The following is a 15,827-nucleotide window of genomic DNA, read 5'->3' on the forward strand; positions in this document are numbered from 1 at the left end:
TGTATTGGTTGTCCTCGCCACCTTACTGGATGTGAAGTAGTCAAAATGTCCATTTCATTCTCATGTTTGAAGACTATCTTCATTGAATAAAGAATTCTGGGTTAACAGATATTTTTCCTCTTTTTTTTTTTTTTTAATTTTTTTTTTCAACATTTATTTATTTTTGGGACAGAGAGAGACAGAGCATGAACGGGGGAGGAGCAGAGAGAGAGGGAGACACAGAATGGGAAACAGGCTCCAGGCTCTGAGCCATCAGCCCAGAGCCTGACGCGGGGCTCGAACTCACGGACCGCGAGATCGTGACCTGGTTGAAGTCGGACGCTTAACCGACTGCGCCACCCAGGCGCCCCTTTCCTCTTTTTTTAAAAAAGTTTTTTCCAACGCTATTTTTCTCCACTGGTCTCCATTGTTTCTGATGGAAAGTAGCTCATTATTTGCATTACTATATGTAATATGTCTTTTTTTCTCTGGCTGTTTTCAAAATATTCTCTTCATCTTTGGTTTTCAGCAGTTGGACTAAGACGTGCTCAGGTTTGGTTTCCTTTGGTTTTATCCTGTTTGGCGTTTGCCTGAGATTCTTCACTCTGTATATCAGTGTTTCATCAAACTGGGAAACCATATATATTTTGCTTCATTCTCCCTATCTTCTTTTTTGGGGACCCCAGTTGCATGTATTTTTGATTACTTGATATTACCCCATAGGTTTCTGAGATTTTGGTCATGTTTCCTTAATTTTTTCTGTTTCTCAAATTTGATAAGTTTTATTGATCTGTCTTCAAGTTTACTGATACTATACTCAGCCATCTCCAAACTGCTATTAAGCTCATCTAGTGACTATTACATTTCAAGTATTGTGCTGTTGGTTTTTAAATTTCTATTTGGTTATTTTTTTTTATAGTTTTCATTTCTTTTCTGAGATTCTCTAGTGTCCTCTCATCAAGACCATATTTTCCTTTGTTTTGTTTTGTTTTGTTTTGTTTTTCAACATACTCATAATAGCTGATTTAAGTTATCTGCTTGCTAAATCTAACATCTGGGCCATCTTGGAGTCAGTTTCTATTGACTGCTTTTTCTTCCCCCTTACTGTGAGTCACATTTCCTTGTTTTTTGCATGTCTAGTGACTTTTAATTGTATACTGGGAATTATGGATAATATGTTGTAGAGACTCTGGGTTGAATTTTTTTTTTAACAATTTTTTTAAATGTTTATTTTTGACAGAGAGAGAGAGAGAGACAGAGCATGAGTGGGGGAGGAACAGAGAGAGAGGGAGACACAGAATCCGAAGCAGGCTCCAGGCTCTGAGCTGTCAGCACAGAGCCCGATGTGGGGCTCGAACTCACAAACCGTGAGATCATGACCTGGGCCGAAGTCGGATGCTCAACCGACTGAGCCATACAGGTGCCCCGAATTTTTGTTTTAATTGGCAGTTCAATTATTGATGATGAATCACCCTGAACTTGTATACACTTAGTTTTAAACTTTATTATGGTAGATATGTGAAATGCCAAGTTATTTGCCAATCCCATAAAACTTGTGGGACTGAACCTCCCAACTGTTTCCCCTGAGGATCTTGTCCGGGCTTAGTTTTAGGCTTTGTTAGGGTGGGTGGGTCTTGAGTAGACCTTACTCTAGGGCATGTAGAGTAAATAGGGTATTTCTGGTATTTTAGCTTGATCCTCATAGTAGGAAAAAAAAAAGGGTTAATGTAGTGGTCTCTCCACTCAGTACTGCTCAGCTTCTAGTGTTTCTGTCCCACTTTCAGCCCCATAGTGGCCACTGCCTAGTGAGCCTTATGTGGTCTCACACGGTGCAGGTATGATCCAGCAACCCATCCCAGAGACTTCTGGACCTCCACCCCTACAGCTCCCTTCTTCCTCTTCTCCTGCACCCTGTCCCACAGATTCTAGCTGCTTTGGCTGCTCCAAACCCTGATCTCTTCTTCCTTAGCTCAGAGGCACTGCCATACTCTGTTTGGACTCCCGTGTGCTGCACCATGGTCAGAGAAATTGGCCCTAAGCAAAGTATCAGCGCAATCATGGGGCTCACTTTGTCAGTTTCACTTCTCTCAGCAATCACAGTTTCCAGTCTGTGTCCTATGTCTGGAAACATTTATTGCAAGTATTTTATCCTGTTTTATGGTTGTTTACAGCAGGGTGGCTAGCCTAGTACTAGACACTCCATCAGAGCTGGAAGTAGAAATCTATTTTAACAAGAGGCTTACTTTGGAAAACTACTTAAGGGCGTAATCAGTTTTCCCAAGAGCCTCCTGCAATCCTGTAATTTTCCCACGAGTTTCACTGGAAGCACTTCCTGTGTCATGCCATAATACTTATTGATTATTTCTTCAATTGTTACCTGGTCTAACTTTTCAAAGATGGCTTTGTCTGTAATTTGAGGAGGTGTCCAACATCACTCCTATTGATTTTGTGAAACCCCACATCTTTAAGAGACTTGGTGTTTCACTTTGCAGTTGATTTGCGTTGTGTTTGCATGACATTGTTGGCTGCTTCTAACATTATACATTCACTGTGATATTATATTGGCTAAGTGGCAGGGATACACATATTCATTCATGATACTTGGGGTTGGGGCCAGAGATGGTTAGAGGTTCCCTGATTTTACATTTATAATTAATTAGTGAATATTTCCTGAAGATTTTGCTTTCCTGTACAATCTTGTAACAGTGGACACTTTAGTAATGAATAGTCATATAATTCAGATAACAAGGAACTCTGCCACCCACAAAGTGTGTTGTGATTGGGAAGGGGTAAAGGAATGTATAAGAGAAAGGCCAGGAAAGAAAAGTGGTTAGTAGTTGAGCACTAAGGAGGGCACTAGGGAGGGCATGTGTGGGAGTCTTGGCATTAGGACTGTGGGAAGTGGGCACTGGGAGCCCCATGCCTCCTTTGAGAGCCTTTGAGCTGGAGCTGGGCCAAGCAGTCTCTGAGGCCAACCAGAAGATTTTGTCTCAATGAGACCTGGCCTGTATCCCCATGAAGCCCAGCTTCTATGCCTGGGTTCCCCAAGGGATCATCCTTCAGGAGTTGATGCTTGGTATTAGATTGTGTTTGGGGGCAGGCCAGTGTCAGCCTGCAGGCCTGGGGTAAATACTGAGACCTGGAGACTTCACCTGGAGTGGTCATGATGGACCAGCCTCCCATATTCCTGACACCTTTGACATTAGCAAAGGGGCCTGAATTGTGACCTAAGAGTGGGAGGTATAAATTTAGGCTGATTTTCCAGAGAGATTAGACCCAGGGTGGCCAACCAGAGGCCTTGGCTGACCAGGGCTCTGGCAGTGGGAGGAGAACATGTGCAGCTTTCCCTCTTCACTGTCATTTTGCCTAGGTGGCTGGGAACCTGGAGATGGCTATGGGGGAAACAACTGGGCCCCCTTCGGGAGCTTCCTGCCCATATATGAGAGCCCCATTTAAGGCCTGGTATCATCATGGTTTCCTGGGCACTATTCCCAATTTGCTGTGCCCTGGTGGGGCCCGGTCCCCAAATCCTGATTCTTTGGCTGGTGTCCATCACCCTATAGTTGATGTGATATGGAGCCACCATGGGGCAGGTCCCAGTGTTGCTCTGTGGAGATGTGGTCTCCCTTCCATGTGGGCAGGGGGGAAATGGAAGCTGGGAAAGGCAAGCAATGGGCTCTCATGAGGCCCCTGCAAGTCAGGTTAACGTAAAGGAAGAGAATTTAGGAAGTGCCAGAGAAGATGAGGCTCCTTAAGCAGGTAAGGAAAGAGGCAATGGCATGTATCCATGTGTCTCAGGAAGCACCGAAATGTCTGGGTCTCCTTTCATCTGGAGATTAGTAAGGCCAACAAATAAGTGTTTATTGCTGCTTGCAGCATCCAAGGCAGTAATGATGTTTTACCCTTCAGTTTCAGGAAGAAACTGGAAGAATTTTGCCCTGGTTCCCCTCTTAAGAGACACAAGTACAAGAGAAAGGCACCCTGGCCAGCCGGAGGAGGTTCATCTGAGGCACTTTGCAGGTTCCCTCAAGCCAGAAGATGCTGAGGTCTTCAAGGATCCTGCTGCTTTAGGGGAGAAATGAGCGACCCCTACAGGGTTCTCTTAACACTATTGGGCCTCAGGATATGCCACTGCTGCCATACGGCACTCTCAGCAGCCTGGCCTGGTCTGTGCCTGCCTCGGCACTTTCCTCACCTGCCCTGGACAAGCTGTGTGAAGCATTGTTGGATGCCTGGGAAGAGATAGCCATCCAACCCTCACTGTCCCCAAGTGAGTCTCCTAAAAGGAAAGGATTTTGCTCGCTCTCTCTCTCTCTCTTTTTTTTTTTTTACAGACTTTGTTAAGTATCATGAATGATGTATCTTTATGTGACGTATGTGATGCCCCTATTTTATTTTATTTTCTATCACTAGGACTAAAAGTGAATGAGGCCCAGGAAAACACCTCTTAGAACAAAAGGTTAGAACACCTCTTAGAACATGTCCTTCAATGTAAAATGCCAAAGCTGTTCTCTGTATTGGGTTTAATACCTTCCTTGAACAAAGCGGTCTGGGGGTGATGTCGTTTATTCCTCAGAGAAGGTGGGGGAGGCTGGCCCTATTCCCAGCTCTGGTGGAATCAGGTTTTTCCAGAGTGACTTCCTCCTTCTGTGTGATCCATCACAGTTCCAAAAATTTTAGCTCTATTGCTGTTCAGATGAAAGTATGGAACCCTGTCTCAAAAGCATGTGGCAAGAGTTTTTTAATGATCTTCTATTTGTTGTGACCATAGTCCTGCTCCCCTGCAGTGGTATGTATCTCCACCTCCATCCATCCTGTTGTCCATCAAATACATAAGTAAGTAAGCAAGTAAATAAATAAATAGGTAAATATCATATCAAGTGTGAACTTTGTGCCAGTCACTGGGCTAGCATAGCGTGTTGGCTCTGTGGTCTGTGTATGTGTGTGTGTGTGTGTGTGTGTGTGTGCATACTACCGAGGCTGGGACAGTTAGTAAGGTTACACAGTCAGCAAAGAGCATTGCCTGGGTCTGACCCCAGGCAGTGTGACTCCAAAGCCTGGAACTTACCTGCGGTGCCAGGCAACCTGGCAGAGAAGGTGCTGGGGCATGCCAGTCCATCCCTGGGGAAGGGAGACGTGCTTCCTCTTGTGGGCCTGAGACCCCTCGCTTTATCTGTAAGCCTTTCTCTGAAGGTGTCACGTAGATGTCAGATATTTGCAACTTTCAGACTTACTCAGAGCTGGAAGGAAGCTTGTGGGTGTCCTTTTGTAAAATGAATGATCATAACCTTTTGTGTAAACCTGCGTTGTTTAAAGAAGGACACATGCAACTAGCCCATTCTTTCCCCTTTGTAGCAGTCACTGTCTCCTTATTTCTCTCTGTCCCTGTGTCCCTCCCTCCATCACCTGGAGGCAGGATGAGCCACAAGCCAGAATCCCCAATGGGGAGGCTGCTGAGCTCTCCTAGCCCGGAGATATCTGTGGCCTGCTAGGATGCAGACAGGGCTTCTCCTGACCACTGTCAGGGTGGATCTGTTCAGGCCTGAGGCAGTTGATGGAGCTCTGCCTGGCTCTCATTCCTTCTTCCTTCTTCACTGCACCAAATGGGGTATTTCCTAGAGCAGGTCAAGGCCTTGGCCCATCCCTGTGTGCATCACCCCTTCTCTTCCACCTCTTTCTTCAGGGGAGAGCTTGTGTGCCTGCCACCAGAGCCTGATGTCTGCAGGGCTTGGGGGGTGTAGGGAGGAGGTGAGGTTGTGCTTGATTCCTGCCCAGTATGTCCTTTGTGGTCGTTTTACAGTTCAGGGCAGACAGACGCTGACCCCAGTCTGGTGAGATGGGGCCCCACATAGGGCAAATGTCCAGGGGCTGCCTAAAATTCAGGCCTCTAGGGAGCGAGATTAGGGCGGGAATATCTAACGGCTGCCCTTTTCCCTCTTGCTGCCCCATCCCATCCGGGCCACGGGCTGCATTTCCCCTTTGTGTTTTGTTCCGCACACACAGCGCATCTGGGAGGTTCCTTTGGTCACTGTTTTCTTTTTTTTAGGCTCTGCTTGTTTCATGCACTGTCACAGAAGGAGCTGAAGTCACTGATAAAGGGTGGGCACAGCATGGCTCATGGCTGCTACGAGAAATGAGGAGCTGGATTGCGGAGGGCAGTTTATTGGTCCTTCCAGGTTCCCAGGCCCCGGTGCTGCTGTGACTGAGTGCTAAAAGTCACCCATGTGGTGTCCAAGGCTGAGTGCGCAATACTGGGTTCTGCGGGGCTCCAGGCTTGGCAGAAGAAGGCAGGACTCCTGGCTCCACTGTTCTATGAGGGCCCCAAACACGGGTGGGAATCCGTCTCACCTGCAGCCCCAGCAAGTGCAGCCCGGGATTCCACTGGCAGAGGTGTTGTCTTTGGTCTGGGGTGCTGACGCAGCTGAGCTGGGTCAGTTCCCTGCCTGACCGCACTGGTGACAGCATCCCCAACAGGGCCCCTTCCCCCTTGAGGCTGGACCAGCGCAGCCTTCTGTGATTAAGGGGTCAGGGCTGACTCAGCGGCTTGGGGCCTGACTTGCAGCTCCTGTCTGCTACCCCACCGAGCTTGTGTGTCACCCAAGCTCATCACCACTCCTTGAAAGTGCCTGGATCTCTTGCCTCCCAGTCCTGCTCCTGTTGTTCTTCCTGTGTAGGCAGTCCTCCCTCCTTCCAAGTTCAGCCCAAATGCTTCCCTGAGCCCATCCCTGACTTCCCCATGGGAGGGATTTCCTTCCCCCTCAGTGACCTCAGCCCTTTTTGTCCTTATGACCTGCCTAGTGGGGCCATGGTTCCTGCCTGAGCCTGTCTCCTGTGTGGCCCACAGTTTCTTGAGGGTGGAGACTGCTTTCTCCAGTTCTGAATCCTACACTGGCCCCTGTTTCCCTGCCTTATCTCCTACTGTGGGCTCTCACAATGTGTTGGTTTAAATGGGATTGAATGCAAACCAGCTCAAATGGCAGGAGCTGCTGTTTCCTTGTATCTGGGGTAGGAGGGTGGGGGGTAGTGGCTCTGACTCTGTCGTTGACCTGCTCCCTGCTCCATGCACAGCAGAGGAGGCTCCCCTTACTCCTTGCTGGGCACAGTGAGTGTATTTGGGTGGAGGACAGGGGCCTTTTAGAGCAGCTCTAGCCTGGTATTTGAGAAAAAGTGCTAACACCAGGCAAAATGTAAACATTGAAATTTGGCAACAGCTTCATCCCTAGGGTTCTGAGGCAGTGAGAAACAAGCTAAAAGGGACAAGGGGCTGAGTCAGAGGGGCAATTAATTGAATCTTAGAGGGAAGACGATGATTGATCCAAGATCAGGCTTTCATGAAGGAGTTTCAGGCAATGTTTGTGGGAACCGGGCCCCCCTTGATGTCAAACTGCAAGAGCGGGGACCCTACTTCACCCACACTAAAGCCTCTTGGCCCCAAAGCCAGATATCCTGCCCCTTACCGGCCACAGGTCCTGCTGCCCCGTGGTCAGAAGCCTGAGCCTGCTTCCTGCCTCTTTCCAGGCCTGGCCGGTTGTGGTGATGAGAGCCAGAGGGCCTTGCCCCAGATGACAGTTGGGGAAATCCCTGCTGCATCAGTCACGGGTGCCACATCCCTGTCAGCAACACTTCCTGCTCCCTCCCAGTCCTGTCTTGCCAGCGGGAACAGGTATGCAATTCCTGAGTGACAAGAGACAGGCATGGCTGCCCCAGCCTTGCTCCACCCCCTTCACAGCTGCAACCTGGGTGAGGAGGGGGGCAGAGTCTTCCCCATGGTCTGGCCTGTTGGCAGGTGGCCCAGGTGGTCCAGGAGAATCAACTGGGATGATAAAGCCAATATGAATTAATAGCTGTTACTGTTTCTTGAGTCCTTTCTGTGCTCTGGGCCTTGTTCAAGTCCTTTCTGTGTGTTTTCTCAAGTAATTCTGCAAGGTGGATTTATTATGCACATTTCACAGGTGGGGAACGGGAGGAATGACTGGCTCAAGGTCATATAGCCAGAAAGGGGTGAGGCTGTCTGGCCCCAAGGTCTGAGGTGCATAATATCTGGTTGTAAGCTTTGAGTGGGGGACTTCCTTTGTCTTTGGAAAGGTCTGATCCCAGACTTTGACGGACAGATACCAAGTCTCGGGGCTGGCCACCTTTGGATCAACCAGGCCAGTGCTTGGCTGTGGCCTTTCCTCCCAGAGCTCAGGGCAGAGCACTTGACCATTCATTAGGCTCTACCTCTTTGACTCTTCACAGCATCCATGGGAAGTAGGTATTATAATTCCCATTTCTCAGTTGGGGAAACCGAGGCTCATGATACATCAAATACAAGAGAGAAAAGAGTTGGGTCCAGAACTTCAGCCTTGGCACCTGCTGCCTCCCCTGCCTTCTTCCAGGTTGGGCTGCTGTGTGGGTGTGGGGGTGACTCAGGCAGGGCATGTGGGTGGGCGGGCGCTGCAGCTATGGCTGGTGGGTGTGGCCTGCTTGGCACCTAGGGCAGGTGGCCCAGCCAGTTCTGCCTCCGACGCCTCATTTCAGCCATCTCTCTGCCTATGATGAGAGCCTCCCGCCGCCTCAGCCATAGTCCCTCTGGGGGTCCTTGGGCCTGGGACATGCGGTGATCTCAGAGCAAGGGCAGCCACCACCACCCGGACCTTACCAGGTGAGTCCTCACCACACATGGCAACCAGTGCCCTCCAAGGTCCTAGGGGACCCTAGGGCAAAGACCTAAGGGGTCCTTTAGGTCACATCCACCCTTTGCTGATAGGCCTTGGGGGAGGGGGTGGGAAGAAGCTTGGATCTCTAGCAGGAGAAACAAAGTTATACGTGAGCTCTTGGCCCAGGGCACAGGTTCTGTGCCAGAGCACAGGTTCTGATGGACCCAGGAAACTTCCCTGAGGTTTGGAGATCTTGAAGAGGGGGAAAGGCTCACACCCTCCAAGGGGCAGAAGTGAGGTTCTTGTCCCCACCAGCAGGCCCCAGGGATGTGGCTCTCCGGGGCAGGAGTGTAAGGGGGTAAGGATGAGATGAGGTAGCCCAGAGCTTGAGAGAGACAAGGCCCAGGCAACTCACAGGTGCTGAGCCAGCAGCTGCAGGGGCTCCCCGTGGCCCCCAGGCCTGGTCTGTCTTCCAGGGAAGGCCATTCCAGTCAGTATCAGGACTTGGGAGGCACTTCCCAGGTGAGGAAGCCCAATCCCAGAGACAGGGAGGGCAAGGCAGCGAGAGAGTCCCACAGGTGAGAATGCAGGGTTTGTGGGGTGACTCAGGGAGCTAATTATCACTGCTAATTATAGCTTCAGACCAGAGTTTTCTTGACCCTCTCCTGCCCAGCTTCCCAGAACTGCCCCAACTCATGGGCCCACGGCAGGGAGGAGGGAACAGCCAGCTGTCATAGGTGAGAGCCATAGGGTCCTTGGGGTCCAATCAGCCCATTTATCAGAAGAGAAAACAGAGGCCCAGAGAGAGGTAAGAGACATGCCCTCCATCCCTCTCCTTCACTCTTGGTTTAGCTCAACCTTTTAGCCGTATCTGGCCATAGGCCACTGTGGGCTGAGGAAGGTGGTAAAGGCCACCCAGCCTCATCCTGTAACTGTGGATACAGTCAGGGACCCACATGATCATGATTCTCTCTCAGTAGGATACTCCACCCACATGGCCTTAAGGCCCCTCTTCAAAGGTCCTTGCCCCAAGGTACCTGCATTCCAACACCAAAGCCCTCCCCTGGATAACTCCTCCTTTCCCAGGGCTGCTAATTTTGGGGGAGGATGCCTGTCCCATTTCCCAACCTCATTGCGGTCTGATGGCAAACTGCTCCGGACACTTTTTCCAGGAACTTTTCCTATTTGGACCAAGGTTACCAGTGGCCTGGCTCCATCTCACCCACCTGGACTCTTCCTATAGAAATTTGTCCTCTGCCCCCACCTCCATGACTCTGAGGGAGTTCTCTGAGGGCTGTTCAAGTTGAGAATGCCCCCCCCCCCATTTACTGTAGAGTCACCTCCTGTCCACACAACCCTTTGCCCTGTCCATCTCATCCTACATGGCCAGCCTATGCTTACCCATGCCAATGGCCTCCATGGCAGCCTCCTCCCATCCCCATGGCCTGGTCTCCTTCATCCTCCACTCCACACTCCTCTAACATGGCTGTCTCCTATGTAACCCAGGGCCCTCCTATGCCCCACTGCCCTTGGGACCAGCTGCAGCTCCTGACTGATGTTCCAGGCCCATACAACATGGCCCCACCTACTTCTGAGCCTCTCCCTGCCAGTGGTCCCCATGAACTCCCCAGATTCTGCAACCACACCAGCTTCTTGCCACTTGCTAACTTTCTTGAGCCCTGGTCTTTATTCAGGCTTTCCTATACACAGAAACCTCTAAGGTCCCCTTAGTGTCCTCAAAAGACACGTCAGTCCCTCTCTTTAACATATCCCTCAGAGGGATGCCAACATGGCATCCAGCTCCATCAGTATGAACATCAGTAAAACAGTTCAAGACTGAGGGGCTGCCTCCTCTGCATTGGGGAGGGGGCTCCACTGCTCCCTTCAGGTGAGAAGGGAGTCCAATGGACAGATAGCTACAAGGCCGGTTGCACTCAGCTCTGGGTGGATGACACAAAGATAATCAGTGTGTTAGCTGCAGAGACCACCAGGGTGCTAAGAAATCCAAAGCACCAGAGAGGCTGGAGGCTGTATTACTATGAGCATAGTGTCTAGAGTAAAGGACGTGATAGTCTTATTCTGTTGAGGATAGCTCTGAACACAAAATCTGATAAGGACATTAGAAAAAGCAGAGCTAATTCTTGGGAGTCCACCTGAATATTGGTGGCTGGAGATGATGTCTTGAGAGAAGCTAAGAGCGTGGTGGTCTCTACCTAGAAGCTCTGTTGGGCTCTCCTAGGATGCACAGGAGCAGGGATGCTGGGGTAGGGAGCAGGAGAAATTGTGGGGACAATCTCCCTGTCCCTGGGAAGAGTTGGCAGCCTGGGAAGGTGGAGAGTGAGATCCTTATCCTGGGGTATGATCAGGGGCCACATGGTGACACATGAGGGTCTGAAGCCCCCTGAAGCTCCTCCATGCCTACTCAACCTAAGCATCTGTGCTGTGATTGTGTTCCAGTCATGAATGTCCACACTAAGGAGATGGTGCCCCTCATGGGCAGAAGAGCTGCTGTCCCCAGTGGGAACCCTGCCATCCTGCAGGAGAAGAGGCCAGCAGAGATTACGCCAACGAAGAAGAGGTAGGGCTGGAGGGCTTGGTCACTGTGTTGTAAAGGCACGGGAAGGATCCTGGTGTCCATCCTCAGGGATCACTTGCCTGGGGAAGACCTAAGACCCTCAGTTCATCTGGGGTGACTTGGTGTCCAACTAGGTATAAATGGGGGGAGGGTGGGGAAATAGCACTGCATACTCAGGGGGCTGAGGTGGGGAAGTCAGTACAACCAGAATAATCAGGGAGGTCTCCCTGGAGGTATCAGAGGCACTGACGCAGAAATATTCAGGAAGGCTTCTGGGTGAAGCAAGGGATTTCTGGAGCCATCCTTGAAACAAGGAGCAAGAAAGCACATGGAAATTTCAGGTAGTCTGGATCCCCAAGTGGGCACTTTTTTTACCTACACCAACTACTTTCCTGTCCACTGGGTGCTGAGCCACAGCTTATTCAAGCTCTTTAATGCCACCTGTGTAATGGGGACACCAGCAAAGGCACCAACTCATAGGATGATGGTTAATTGAGGTTGTTGGCATAATGCTCTGTGCCTGGCACATAGTCAGTGCCCTGCACATGCTAGTGTTGATAGTGTTTTTGTTACTTGGAGATTCATCTTCATCATTGTCATTGTTATTATTATTCCAAAGAACCCCTGGGAACCGGATGGGGCTGGGATGGCTATGACTACTTCCCAGATGGGGATGTAGAAGAAGCAGGAGCAAGGAAAGTACTTCTCCAGGGTCATCCCTGGCCCCTGAGATGCCTCCATGGCAGTCCCCCACACCCTCAGCTGATTTGGTGCCCCTCAAGCCCGAATGGCCCTCCTCCCCACAAGCTGTGCTTTCACTAGACCCCGGTGAGCTCCAGGTCTAGTTCAGCTCATTTGTCCTGCCTCCTCTGTGTCCATTCCAGGCCCCCTCTTGGGCCAGATGTGAAGTTGGTGCTTTCCTTTCTGTCTGTTGTTTTGAGTAATAATCACTGAAGTTTTTTATGCACCAGGGCCCAGGCTGGGGAGACAGAAAGAATGCCCATCCCTGCTCATAGTCTGGTGAGAAAGGCACCCAGAAGAATGTGGGAAGTGTCCTGACAACCAGGCAGGATGGGGTCTGAGAAGGGGTGGGTCGTTCTGATCCTGTGGAAAGTCTCAGGGCACTTCCTGGATGAAGTGGTTTGAAATGGGTGATGGCAGGTGGAAAAGAAGGGAAAGAGCATTCCAGAAAGAGGCTAGGGGTGGAGACCAGTGAGGGACTGTATAGCTGAAGTGCTTGGTGGGTGGAGGAATTTTGGGGAACATGAGTATCACTGGAGCTGGGTCTTGGGGATTGGTTAAGAAGTTTAGACAAACCTGAGGGCGGTGTAGAGCCTAAAGGGATTTTGTGTGAGAGGGAGGGCATGGTGAGATTTTCATTTTGGAAATAATACTCTGGGTGATCTGTGTGGATGATGGTTTGGAGGGGAGGCTGGGAGCAGGGAGATGACAAAGCTCTTGGGAAGCCTGAGTGACAGGTGGTGAGGTCTGAACCTGGGTGATCAGGGATGGAGAAGAGGGAGTCGGGTCAGGAAGGTATCAGGATCGTGGGGTCTGCAGGATCAGCTATAAGAAGTTGGGGACAAGGAAGACCAAGAGACATCCCCTTCATCTGGTGGGGGGACCTGCAGGGATGATGGGGCCATCTCTGACATGCTCATGTCAGGAGAAAGAGCAAGATGAGGAGAGACAAGCCAAATTCAGATGTGAATTTTGGCTGAGAAGTGTCCGAGGGACATCCAGGTGGAGGCTCCACCTGGACTGTAGGAGAGAAAACTGAGTGGACACTGAGTTCAGACAGGTATTGGCAGGACTGTGGGGACAGCCTGGACCTGGGTGGGCTTGCTTGTCTAGGTAAGGGCGGAGGTATCCCTGAGCTAAGCCACCAAATACCACCCTCCTGCCTCTTTCCCTTTCCCCCTCTCACATTCCTAGGGGAGGTTTGGACCTCAGGGAAGGATTTCAGACAGGGTTTCAGGAAAATCCCAGGATCTTTCCACAGCCAAACTGCCTTTTCTGAGCCTATCCCTGTTCATGACTTAGCTGTAGACCCAGCTCTACCTATGGCCTCAAAAGCCAAAGGCCTGGGTGTGAGGTGTGGCTGTTGTCTCCTGAAATGGTAGCCCCTTCTTCCCAAGAGCTCTTTGAGGGCCCTCACGTGCCTATTTCTCCCCATACCCCGAGGGTTTGAGCATCTCCCTCAAAACTGAGTATAAGACTCAGCCTAGAAAGAAAAATAAAAATTCTATGTAAATAAAGAAGGCCAGTTTGATCAGTAAGTGAATCTGTACTAATGGTGGGATTGAAGACACCAAGAGGTCTAGGTGGGGAGAAATTTTTTTGGACCTGGAGCTTTTCCTCAACCATCATGCTATTTCTCATGAACAGCTACCACTATGGCCTCCTTACTGAATCCTGGGCAAGGTGACACCCTGAGATAGAGGCCCAGGCTGATGAAGGGTATGGAGGAATGGGTCTTTTGGAGACCAGGGCCCTTGGGCATTTCTTGGGACAAAGTAGTTGGCCACACAGGCTCCTTCCCAGCTCAGGGGCAGTTCATTATCTTCAAAAGGGACAGAAATGCAGGAGACATGGTGCAGAGCTGTATGCTCACCTGAGTTAACAACACACTTGTGGTGCCCTCTGGTCTGGATCAAAGGTAGGAACAAACAAACAGCATATGCTGCATATTAGGAGCTAGGATGGCACATGGCCAAGACTTCACCATCTGTCATGATGGCAGGTGAGATGTGACATGTGCAGTGGCAAATAGGGCAGGTGTGGGATGGCCCTCATGATCTAGCAGCTCCCCATCCCAGGAATTGGGTCCTTGCTCACAGTCAGTTATCTCTCCAGCCCAGCTCTCAACTCTCTTGTTCCCTGCCACCAAAGACTTCCTTCCTCAGACATAGTCCTTGCCTTCCTGCCATGGAAGCTTTTCTCATGTTGTGCTCTCTGCTTCTGGGGATTTTTCCAAGCCACAGATCTGCTCCAAGATCCAGAGCAAGTCCCACAGTGACAGAGCGCAAAGCCTGTTCTGGTCCCTGCCCTCAACTGAAGAACCTTCTCTTCCCCTGAGATCCCATAGCCCAGCTCCTCCCTAAAGAGACTGAGGTGCCTATTGGGATGATGTCCTAGCTTTGGTTGAAATCTCTGAGGACAGGATCCATAGAAGGGTCATCTCTTCCTTCCCTGCTCCCCAGGTTTCCTACACTGAGCATATTAGTAGTTTTTTTTTAATTGTTTTAATTTTTATTTATTTTTGAGAGAGAGAGAGAGAGACAGAGACAGAGACAGAGCTCCAGAGGCAGAGGGGCAGAGAGAGAAGGAGACACAGAATCAAAGCAGCTCCAGGTTCTGAGCTGTCAGCACAGAGCCCGACGCGGGGCTCAAACTCACGAACCGTGAGATCATGACCTGAGCCAAAGATGGCCGCGTAACCGACTGAGCCACCCAGGCGCCCCTAGTAGTTTTTAAGTAAGTGGGTGAGTCAGTGAAGGAGCAGGTGAGACAACAAGAGACAGAGGGGGTAAGTTGATGATTAAGTGTCCTGGTGGCTTAGCACAGTTCCTCGGCATGAGGGAGGACACTTCACAGTAAGATAAGGAAATATTTCTTCCCCTCCCTGGGGGCCTTGTTTTCCAGGCCTGGAGTAGATAGATGCTGTCATGATCTGATTTTCTGCTCCATCCTTGAGGCCCCTTTGGACTCTGGGAGGAGGCCCTGAGAAGGAGGAGAGGTAGAGGAGAGGCAGGGGACCCTTCCTTAGCTTCATGTGCAAGACCGAGAAAAGAGAAGAAAGCTTTGGGCAATGAGAGCCCAACAGGAGTCACTTGAGGGATGCAACCTCCCAACATTTAAAGTTTAAGGTTTAATCCTACCTGCTTATTGGGCCAGTCTACCAGTCTCTGCATCTACCCACTGATCTGCCCACCCAAGTACTCATTCCTCAGCCATCCATGCATCCATTCATCTAGCCTTCCCTGTATTCATGCATTCGTGCACCATCTACCCATCTATCCACCTTATTCACCCATCCAACTAATCTGTCCATCTATCTGACCAGCCATTTTTCCCTCCTCGCATTTATCTTTCATACGTTACCTGCCCATGTTCTGCTCCTCTGTTAAGTCTTCTGAGTGTCAGAGCTAGTGCTGGGTTCTGGAGAATCAAGGACATTGCAGTTGTAGTTCCTCCCACTGAGGATCTTACAGCTGAAGGTCAGTGTGTTGTCTGGAGCAGGAAAAGAAATGGCCTCATTGTGCTATGCCCTGGTCCGATCCGTGGGGCCAGTTCTGACCAGTTCACTAGAACAGTAGCTCTTCAGAGCGATCTTTGCCCATTTGTGCACCGTTTAATCTCCAGCTCCTAGAACAGTGCCTGATACACTGTGGGTGCTCAATAAACGTTTATCGAGTAGATGCACTACTGAGGAGCCCAGGCAAGCAGGGACAGCTTTAGGGTGGCATTTCTGGGGCACTCCAGGGATGCCAAGAGTGGTGATCAGACTGGATGACCTCTGATGCCCACTTCAGCTGCACAGTCCATTCGTGGATGCTTTTAGAGCTGTCCTGGCTCCAGAGTCCAGGCCTTAGGGATTTTCTGGCCCAACTATTCTCCATCCTGGGGGCATA

At 50.3% G+C, this 15,827-nt stretch overlaps 2 protein-coding genes across 5 annotated transcripts in view; both read left to right on the forward strand.

Moving 5' to 3' along the window:
* TRPV1 (transient receptor potential cation channel subfamily V member 1) overlaps nucleotides 1-4,853 on the forward strand; it is a 29,599-nt gene extending 24,746 nt beyond the window's left edge. For all 3 annotated transcript variants that reach the window (XM_043583402.1, XM_043583401.1, XM_043583403.1), the window contains one exon: nucleotides 3,889-4,853. In XM_043583402.1, coding sequence (XP_043439337.1) covers nucleotides 3,889-4,061 — 173 coding nt within the window. In that variant the 3' untranslated portion in view covers nucleotides 4,062-4,853. The remainder of the gene's footprint in view (nucleotides 1-3,888) is intronic.
* Nucleotides 4,854-8,408: 3,555 nt separating this feature from the next.
* TRPV3 (transient receptor potential cation channel subfamily V member 3) overlaps nucleotides 8,409-15,827 on the forward strand; it is a 36,804-nt gene continuing 29,385 nt past the window's right edge. The window contains exons 1-2 of one of the 2 annotated variants that reach the window (XM_043583405.1): nucleotides 8,409-8,623; nucleotides 11,076-11,196. In XM_043583405.1, coding sequence (XP_043439340.1) covers nucleotides 11,078-11,196 — 119 coding nt within the window. In that variant the 5' untranslated portion in view covers nucleotides 8,409-8,623; nucleotides 11,076-11,077. The remainder of the gene's footprint in view (nucleotides 8,624-11,075; nucleotides 11,197-15,827) is intronic. The other variant, XM_043583407.1, reaches the window with a different exon arrangement.

This window comes from Prionailurus bengalensis, chromosome E1 (genome assembly GCF_016509475.1).
Source record: "Prionailurus bengalensis isolate Pbe53 chromosome E1, Fcat_Pben_1.1_paternal_pri, whole genome shotgun sequence".
Lineage (NCBI taxonomy): Eukaryota > Metazoa > Chordata > Mammalia > Carnivora > Felidae > Prionailurus > Prionailurus bengalensis.